The sequence below is a fragment of the Montipora capricornis genome, chromosome 7, assembly GCF_036669925.1.
Source record: "Montipora capricornis isolate CH-2021 chromosome 7, ASM3666992v2, whole genome shotgun sequence".
Classification (NCBI taxonomy): domain Eukaryota; kingdom Metazoa; phylum Cnidaria; class Anthozoa; order Scleractinia; family Acroporidae; genus Montipora; species Montipora capricornis.
In genome coordinates this window covers 15,143,742-15,154,236 of record NC_090889.1, presented here as the reverse complement: position 1 = coordinate 15,154,236, position 10,495 = coordinate 15,143,742, and the positions used below count along the sequence as shown (strand labels likewise).

The 10,495-nt window shown below is 37.3% G+C and overlaps 1 protein-coding gene across 1 annotated transcript in view; it reads right to left on the bottom strand.

The window, feature by feature from the left end:
• The window catches only part of LOC138058285 (DNA repair protein complementing XP-C cells homolog), a 48,918-nt gene that overhangs the window by 17,133 nt on the left and 21,290 nt on the right, over positions 1 to 10,495 (bottom strand). Inside the window, exons 9-18 of the mRNA XM_068904201.1 lie at positions 10,249 to 10,308; positions 8,740 to 8,784; positions 6,010 to 6,853; positions 4,999 to 5,049; positions 4,125 to 4,217; positions 2,748 to 2,869; positions 2,030 to 2,063; positions 1,872 to 1,929; positions 824 to 858; positions 575 to 651 (exon numbers count right to left, since the gene is read on the bottom strand). Of these exons, the coding sequence (XP_068760302.1) occupies positions 575 to 651; positions 824 to 858; positions 1,872 to 1,929; positions 2,030 to 2,063; positions 2,748 to 2,869; positions 4,125 to 4,217; positions 4,999 to 5,049; positions 6,010 to 6,853; positions 8,740 to 8,784; positions 10,249 to 10,308 (1,419 nt within the window). The remainder of the gene's footprint in view (positions 1 to 574; positions 652 to 823; positions 859 to 1,871; positions 1,930 to 2,029; positions 2,064 to 2,747; positions 2,870 to 4,124; positions 4,218 to 4,998; positions 5,050 to 6,009; positions 6,854 to 8,739; positions 8,785 to 10,248; positions 10,309 to 10,495) is intronic.

The following is a 10,495-nucleotide window of genomic DNA, read 5'->3' as shown; positions in this document are numbered from 1 at the left end:
CTTGTAGCTTCTCGCTTTCATGTGCCATTCATTCAGCTGATCTTTCCGGATCATTTATTGCTGCATTTTCAAGCGAATCTTTGCAGATTCATGCACCCTCCACTCCCTCCCTCTTGGTACAGCAGTCCTTTGGTAAGTACTTGGGGGGGGAGGGGGTTTCCTACTTCCAGGGTTGCCTTGAGAACTTCCTTTCTGCACATCGAAGTTGGCACCACGCTAACCTTTGAAAGCACCAGTTCCCAAGCTCATCTGTCGGTAATGAGTTTAACATTTACATGTATTCAAGGATTTTCACATTTTCTCACCACCAAGTTACGTCACCCACAAAGGAAGAAACGACAGCTTCGCAACAAAATAATAAATGGAGAGATTTATTTAACGATGATGACTCTCGATACTTGGAAAAATTCTGAATGCTCCTTTGTAGGAGGTGCAGGAACCACCCTTCCGATTATTACATTTAGTTCGGATGCTCTGCCACTAAGCTATAGCAATAAGCATGACATTTTTTTCAGTACAAAATAGATTACTTAAGAACGGTTTACAAGTAAGTAAAAGCACAACTTGAACTTACCAGGTGGACACAATCCCTTGAATAGATGGCCTCGCCGCGACAGTAACCAAGTATGGCAGCCGTTTCTGGGTATATACCTGCAATGTGGAGAAAGACAAAGGTCTCTTGTAATATGAATCAAATTTACCAAATACAGTACCACCCACCCGAGCAATTCATGGGAAAGCCCAGCCCTTCTAGCATGGGCACAAGTACAATTATTGTAAATAGGGAAATAACTGAATGCACATAATCAACAACTTTGCACACCTTCAAACTTCAGTAGATGCCTCTTTAGCACATATCTGAAAAAGAAACAAGACAAGTGTTAGTCAACTCCCTTTCGCCAATGAGCTAGTGAATGTCACAAATAGGGTCTTTCTGCAGGTACCGGGAAGCATTGAGTTTTTGGTCACTTGGGATTAGTCTTTATTTGGAGTTGTTTTGTTTTTTTGACTTTTGTTTTTTTTGTTTTACGTAATTTCTGCTCCGGTATTTGCAGAAGCTGCCCACAAATAAGTGAAAAACCAACGACTTGGATTGCCTCATGAACCTACATTAAAGTAATTCATTTCGAGAATAACAAGTTGGGTTGAGGTAGCCAAAGCGACATTTTACTTGTCATATTGAATTCACGATTCCAAAGGCACAGTTTGCAAGCTTAAACCTGCGGAGATTACTTCGACAGCAACACAACAGAAGTGATCGAGAACGTCATCTAAAAAACGTAAATTAGTGTTGTAAAGACAACATCCACTCTTACTGAAGAATCACCGGTAAGTCAACCAGAGAAAGGAATGTGAACAATAAACCTTTTGTTTAAGTATTAATATAAAAAAAGTAATGTTAGAATCCCTTAGCTTCATTTTCAAATTGATGGGCGCAGCCGTCTTGAATAATTGTGTCACGTTTGATCTTTACTGCCTTTGTCAACCGTAACATGTCACAATTATTCAAGATGCCGGCTCCCGGGAAATTTCCCTCTTTTGACATTTTTTTCGACTTTATGAGTGGGGCAGCTAACCCCGTGCCCCAAAAAAGACCACTGTAAAGCTACGCAATCCGTAATTCTGAAATGCTGGCCTTTTAACAAGTTTTCCAAACAAGAATTTTAAAAAAGTGTGAGCTACGTAAATACTGCACCTTTACACTCTTTCCTTTGAAATATAGAATAATTGAAGACTCTTAAAATTGTCTGAAACGTTTTAAAGAATTAGGAAAGTGCATGCCCGTAACAAAAAAAAAACAAAACAAAACAAAACAAAAACAAAAACACAATCGTAGACAACTTAAAACAAATGCATATTTGGTTACTTACAATGGATGATTTTTAAATTCCGTTATGCTTTTAGGCAGGGGTTTTTCAAGAAGCTTGTCTGTGTTGACAATGAAAATAACATACTTTAGTTCAAATAAATTCACATCGTGTTTTTAGGTCGAAGAAATTTAACTGCGTGTAAAAGACAGAGTGCCTACCTTCAAGATGAGAATCTTCCATTTCATCCATTTTCTGTGATCGAGAACAGGGAAAAAATTAATTCATAGGTTGGGATTTAATGTAACAATTAGTTACGGTGATATTAGCCGTACTTTATTTTACAGATGGCTGAACAACTGCAGCTATAATCCTGGACAATTTTTTTTTTTCCTTTTGCTTGTCTGTAGCTGAGAAAAAAAAATGGCTAGGCAAGAGTGAATTAGACTAAAGTGTTCATCTATCACTTTGCGGTCTTGCCCCAGCACAGTCACAAATGGATTTACTCTTAGCTACACTTTGTGGGTGAAACAAACAAATGGACGCCGATCAGAACCAATCAGAAGAAGCCATGTCACGCGTGACTGCTTCTGCCATGTTTTTATTTTAGGGACATGACAACTGATTTTCGCGGGAACGGGTATTCTTTAAACTCGACTCAATTGTGACTGTACTGGGGAACGCATCCATGGCTCCTTCTTGGGCAAGGTTATTGTGGGGGTAGGGGCAGGTACTGTGTCGCCGTCTTTCGAGGTCGTGGTCCCAAAGCGTTAGCCATGAGAAAGACTTCAATCCACTTTTGTCCAGGATTAAAGTATCAGGGAATCATTAATTTGAACAAAGGACCACTACATTAAAAAAAAAATAATAATAATACGATTTAGCACTCGGCCATGCAGCTGCACATGTGCATCACACTGTCAGACAGTGTGGACCAACCTTATTTTTAGACTTGTAAGGCAGAAGAGTATCTTCCCACCAGTCAGAATCAATGCGTAGCTTTCTTGTTTTGGACATCCATGAAGACGCATACCTGTTAGTCACATCTTTGATGCAATTTTCTAAGAATGAAAGATAGAGTGACATCTTATTGTTGAAGACAATGCTTGGTTCTATGTTTTGTTCACTGTTTGAAGTTTGTGCTTATTGCGTTCGACATTAGGAGAATGTAATTTCCAGTCTTGGGTATCCTGTGCATAGGGTGAGCTTTGGCAAATTCTCGGTTTTCGCTCGTCTGCTTTTTCAGCGCAAACTCTGAATTACGTCATATGTTTATGCGCATCTCAGTTTTGAAACGTCATAAGCGCAAATGACGATTGCGCACCTCGTGATTGATTTGCACACAACACGCTGATTTTTGGAAAGGAACATAATTTTTTTTACTTCCAAAGCGACTGTCGAAAGCACTGCAGTAATCCGAGATTACTACTAGTTTCCATGTTATAGCCCAATAAATTATCTGACATTGAAATCCTTATACAGACACTACATTTTGCATGCTCTTAACCCCATCTTTAAAGAGATTGAAAAGGTATTTCCATCAATGCGGGTGACGGGGCAATTGATAGAACGACTTGAGGATTATTTTAGTCAATGAAAAACCTAGGTTACAACGTCATGTACTGTAAAGTGATTATAAAAAACAACAAATACTTTGATGGAAATGCATCCCCTTTTCCTGAAAAGTTACCTGTGCAAACTACACCCACCATGAGTTGATTTTTTTTTCATTTCACATGCTTTCAAAATGCTTTTTTCAAAGCCGTCATAAATGATATGCCTTAAACAAAACAGCACCGCGATACTGTAGAATAAGAATAATACAAAAGAATGTTGTTTTCATGAACAATCACAGCCACACAAGAATGTAGGGAACATGTTAAGTTGTAACCGTGTCATTACCTTCATCCAGATGTTTTGCCAACTTACAATAATCCGAATGCATCATGCATTGGAAGTTAGCGGGTAGGTATTTACATGTTGCAGTTTGTTCACGAAGTAATACTCTTTATACTACTGTAAATTATTGTTTCAGTTCTGTATTCCTAATAAAAATTTTATTTTATATTGGGTCACCCACTCGATTAGTTTCCTGAACTCTTTAGGTGTCCCAAACTTTCGCGCAATTGTTGTATTTTAAATGTATTCTTTGATTACGTTGTTGTTAGGTTCTTGAAATTGTCTTAATATTACTTCGCTATATAAATAATAATGTTTGTGTGAGTTAAAATACAAATTGACTTGACTTAACTTGATTTCCACACCTTATGAAAACATGGCAACATATTGGAAAATACAAATAACCACCAAACTCACTGTTATCAAACGAAATCACATAGGACAGAGGTTGGGTGGCCTGTTCCTCACACAGTTCAGGGTGGTTAATACTCGAAGACTCCAGATGAACACCTAAGTGAGAAAGATCAAAATGCTATTCACTGGAAATCTTTGAGCAATTAACTCCACAAAATCCACAAAAGGGTTTCCTAAGTATGTCCTTCTTGTTGTTCTTCATAAGGCAAATACATTATTATGCCTTCATTGTACAGTTATGGATGAGGACTCTTGACGATGGAGCTGGGTATGGCAGGAGGTGAAATCATCTCCTTAATAAAGGAACTTTATTTAAGTGTCTACTAGTAGATTTAGCGAAAGAGCACTAATTGGGGACACTGTAAAGTGAAATTAACAATTAACACAACAAGTCAAATGTTGGTTATTGAGGAGAGGGGAAACTGAAGTACCCGCGGAAAACCTCTCGGTGCAGAGTAGAAAACCAACAAACTCAACCCACATATGACACTGAGTCGAGGTATCGAACCTGGGCCACATTAGTGGGAGGCGAGTGCTCTCACCACTGTGCCATCCCTGCACCCCAAAAAACAATACTGTTGCAAATTCATTTGGGTTATGTCCAAGGCCAGTTGGGAGTACAGGTACAAAATGTCCATGTATAAAACAATGCATGCAGGTAAATGTATGTGAGAAAAAGTGGTAAAAATAAAAGTACATGTAGACAAGTGCTGTGTTAAAAAAGGAGAGAGTCAGAAAGATCACTTTTCATGAAATTTAACAATACACACCGTAATTTGCAATTAGTACGAGTTTTAAGGAAAAATAAAGTTAGGGGCATTACAATGCCATTCCATGCAAGAGAGATAACCGTACGGTAAAATTAAGACAAACTTACAAATCCACTTTTTTTCAACTGGTATATACACTTCAGCCCACCAGTTGGAATCTATTTGAAATAAAACAAAGCAGAACATTTCTTCACTTGGGCACAACAATAATTATGGCAACCCGTGAGGTTAGAATTAGACGTCATCCTCATCACTGCAGTCTGTAACTCAGTACATGGAGAAATTGCTCATGCAACTTGTCCACACCGTTTGACCACAAGTTCAAAGGGTAATAATTATTTTTATTGGCTACTCTGTAACAAAATGCTAGGACACTATATACATGTAGCCAACTGCGGTTAAATTGTCTCAGATCTTTGTAACTTTCAGCATTTTAAGAGACACTCGGGAGAAAGCAAATCCTCATCTTTTTGTAGGGAGCACAGCACGCAGAGGCACTGTTTTTGTTTTTACTCCTCAAACCTATTGTTGGGATATTGTCACTGTTCCCCTCATAATCACGCCACTTATTTTCACCACTATGGGATCTGTACAGTAAGTAGCTCGCACTCTGGTCCTTATCAACGATGAACAATCTTTGGACTAAACCTTTGTCCTCCCTTTGGAATGAAGATAAAATGGTTCTATTTACATTTAAGAAGCTCTGTTTGATTTTGTTTTTTGGCCAGTGTTTGGCCTAATTTCTGATCAACAACCTGGTTCTGTTGTTACATACTGTAGTTCTTGTAAATGGACTGGTTATGAAACCCCAAAAAAACTTCAAAGGCAAGAACAGTTCTGTTGCACTTCATACTAACTTGACCGTGACCATGCACAATCTCTTGTCCTCAGTTCGCAGCTGAGTTGTGAAAAAAAATTAATCAAAGTTGGATTAACTGTCGTTTGTGGTTTGTGCATGGTCAGGGCTAAAACAAAAACAAAAAACAAAAAAAACAAAAAGTTTCATAATCAACTCCATACAGTATATCAACTAATTTTTAATAATGTGAATCTCCTTTCATTGATTTTCAAGCAACTTGGTCTCAACCACATTACATGTAGGTCTTATTCAAGTTTACCTTTCAGACCGTGCAAATCTCCAACACACTGTACACTATCACTTGACTCATCAGAACTGACAATCTTTATCGGCTTCCTCTTTCCTGGCGCTGACTTAGCAGGTGGTAGCTTCCGAACCAAAGGTTTGCTAGTAACCTCAAAATCACTGTCATCATCCAACAGATCAATAAATGAAGGAGTGACACTCCCAGTAGGTGTTTTGCTGTCACTTTCTGTCGACATTTGACTCCCACCCAAAGCTGTTTTGCCTCTATTATTCAAGTTTTCCCTTCCACTGCTAGTTTCTTCACATTCTTCACTCTCACTGGAACTTGATAACCCACTCCAACGCTCAGCCTCATCAGTTTCATGTTCCTCATCACATAAGGAGTAATCAATTTTCTTTCTTTTCCGCAATGGTCGTTTACTTTTCTTGCCATTTTTCTTGCCAATTGCATCATCATTTGAAGCATTTGCACTCTCGCTGCTACAACCCATCTTTCCTTTGGGTATCTTGCTCAAACGTTTCACTTTACCCAAGTCTTTGTTTTTCTTTTCCACGGATTCATCCCGTTTCTTAGATTCCTTTTGTTTACTACAACTGTTCTTTTCGGTAGAAGAGTTCACTGATTTCCCGACAGGTGTTTTAACTGTTTTTGTTCCATTTTTGCTTTTACCGTCCATCTTTAAAGTTGAATTATTTTCTGTTTTCTTTTTCCTTTCTATTTTACTTTCTTCTTTGACATTCTTATGTCCACCTATCTTTCTTTTCTTCGGGTGAGCTGGGGTGCTTGAAACTTCCTCAGAAGTGCTTTCATCTGGTTTGCAAACCTTCATAGGTGTCTTCTTCTTTCTACATGTGTTCTGCACGAGAAAATGATAATAATAAAAAAAAGGTTGTCGCCAACTTTATTAAAGTGTCGATTAATTTAGCACTACTTTAAATTTAGAGAACCTCAAGTTAAGTCAGATGAGCCAAAACTTAATGGAAAGTCGGTTTTTGTTCACCAGAAAACTGAAGCAACAGAAACTGTTAGAGCAGAGGAAAGATCACTAGTTATCAATGGTTGCACAAGCCCATGTTTGGAGATCGGGATCTCAGGGTCTTGGGATCTCAGGATCTCGGGACATATTGGTGAGAGGTGAAGGCTACAGATTATTATCCTGCACCCACAATCAAAATAGTCAGGTTCGCACCCTGACAATGGAGAGTTCAAAGGGGCGGTGTCAGGCTGTTTTAGTCAAGCTTCAAAACACTAAAAGACGTCCTTGCATCGATGAAAACCACAAAATAATTTCGTATTTTTGCTGCCAATGACCATTGAAGTACATTGAAGCAATTCTTTGTTGTTTGCAGCCAAGGATGGAGAGGATGGAAATGGATTAAAACTTGAAAAAACTAGCCAGTTTTTGCAAGCTTGGGGACAGTGTCTTCAGAAAGACACCAACATTTAAATACGAATAGATCTTTGTGCCATAAATATATTTCGTATCTTGTCAGTGGGTCGTCAGGAATGTTGTACAGGCTCTTTTAGTCAAACTTCAAAACACTAAAAGACATCCTTGCATCAAAGATGAAAACCACAAAATAATAACCACTGAGGTGCACTGACGCAATTCTTTGTTGTTTGCAGCCAAGGATGGAGAGGATGGAAATGGATTAAAACTTGAAAAAACTAGCCAGTTTTTGCAAGCTTGGGGACAGTGTCTTCAGAAAGACACCAACATTTAAATACGAATAGATCTTTGTGCCATAAATATATTTCGTATCTTGTCAGTGGGTCGTCAGGAATGTTGTACATGTGGGCTTCAGTGCTAACTTAGATTTTCACGCATTTTTGACCAAACAACAGCCAATTAAGCATGACAGTGCCCCTTTAAGCAAGGACAACAGCAACATTGATGATTACTCCAAAGCATAACTTAGCGTTATATACACTGTATCGTAAGTATTTCACAATTATTCCATCTTGTTCAGGTTGGGCAAATTAACCCGTGACTGGTCGGGTATTATTTAAAGTAAACAATCCTGTGACTAGACTTAACTGATTTGAGTGTAATGTGAAGTGCTAGTTTTGTACCTCATATCAACCATGTGAGCATTAGCCCTACTAATGGAAATGGGCCCACACAAGGACAGAGAAAAACTCTGACCAGGGTGGGAATTGAACCCACGACCTTCGGGTTAGATCACCGCTGCTCTACCGACTGAGCTACAAGGTCAGACGGGAGCAGGCCGTGGGAACTGAAGATGTTAAAGTCACGGCAATGAACATGTACAAGTACAAGGAATTAAGGGTTACAAACGTTGGCCGTGTAGCACTTTATATATGGGGTACAAAACTAGCACTTCACATTACACTCAAATCAGTTAAGTCTGTTGAAATATAAAGTGCTACAAGGCCAACGTTTGTAAAAACGTAACCCTTCCTTGTACAGGTACTTATCTTGTGCCTAGTTAGGTTTTAAAGTAAAGAATAACAATGAATAGTTTGTTGTTATGTGCTCACGTTGTCAAAACCTAAAATAATGTTGTTTCATGGAGTACTTACCGCAAAGAAATGCACTGAAATGCATGTCGTACATGCGGCACAAGTATTTTTCACTTTTTAACCAATAACATTATTGCTTTGTGGCATTGTCGTTGCTATAACCGCGTATTGCTTAAAGTTGTTGTTGTTGTTGTTGCATGGCACGGCAAAACGCACACAGTCAATTGAAAATACACAAGAACAAGCAAAAACACTCACTTTCTGGCTTGGTTTCTGTTCAACATTGGCTTTAAGTGATATTGGCTGAGATAAAAAGAAACATGAAATTCATTAAATTAAATATGGTTGCACAACTAAATGTATTGAACAATTCATGATACTATTTTAACAGTTTGTTTAAGTAGCTTTGTTTCTCTTCATCTTGAATGTTATCATATTTATTTTAACTAAAATGAGACGCGTATAACAAAATAAATTTTATAATCATAGATGATGAAATACTAGATTTTCCCTATTTTTCTAAAAAAATCATCTCTTCACTGTATGCTGTGAAAATGTTATTTTTATTTTTCACGTGTGAGAATATATTATTACCGTAGGCATTGTCATAGTAACTAACACAATTAGTCAATAAATATAAAGTTTCCCCTTCATTATAAGAAACTTGTGTGCTGTACTTAATAATACATGTAATAATAATAATAATAATAATAATAATAATAATAATAATAATAATAATCATAATAATAATAATAATAATAATAATAATAAAGGTTTATTCCCAATACATCCACACGGTGGCTCTCTGCTTGTGAAGACCTAGTAATAAGGTAGGTACGTACTTTAAAACTATACTACATGTAAGTAATATATTATAGTAATAACTATTAAAAAAACAATAGAAACAATGTATATAATACAGTGTACACTAAGATATCAAAACATAGTAACAATGAATAGTAAAAACTAGAGCAATTAAGCAATAATGTATGTACACGAAGATATCAATCATCCTTGAGTCTGGTGGCCTTAAGGAATGAAAATAATCAGTCAAATGTCTAACACACTCCCGAAAGGAATTAAAAGATCTAGAAGCCATTGACTTGAAGGTGTCAGATTCCTTAGGGATATTTAGAAGAAGGGCAGCAGATGAGCGCAAATTGTTCAAGCATGGAGCTCGAAATTCTAATTGTAAATAATTCGGACAATCTTCATTACACAGCACTTTGTGAGTTAATTTCAGTAGGTTTAATTCAATCCTTTCACGTACAGGTAACCAGTTTAGATTGATGACATCACTCAAACCAGCATGACGTCTAAGAACGAAATAATTTTATTCAATGCATCACAGGCATCTTGAACCTGCTGCAAGCATTTGATTTGATATTCCAGGAGTGGGGAAAATATCACATTACAATGGTCCAGTTTTGATAGTATTAAGCTTTCATCCAAACGTTTTCTAACTTTAAATGCTGTTCTTTCCATTCTAAATGTGAGTCCAAGGTTTGGTTTTTGAAAGGGCCACAAGCAAAAGTCATGGATTCTATTGGCTTCAATACATAATCAAGTACTCTTATGTTCATATAGGCACAGATAAAGTATATTGTGTCAGGTAACACTGACTCACTCGGCTTTGACAGCATTTTTTAAGCACCATTTGTCTAGAAACCCCACCAAGAAAAACACTGTTTAATGAATAAATTCCTGAGAACACCTAGACTGACTCATAATGATTATACTGCTTTAGATTATCACCACAATTCTCACCTGCAGTGAGTAAACAAGGCGAACCAGCAATCCTAGTGCTCTAAGTATGGCAACTAATACCTAACATGCAAATAAATACATTGTATTCAATTGAACAGTCAATAAGAACAAGAATGATGATGATAATAATATTATTGAAAGTAATAATAAAAACTACAATGTAATGATACAATGTAATGTAGTTATTCAACAACATTTTACTTCTACAGTGTACTGTAGCTACTGTAGCTTACAAAACAATGCCAAA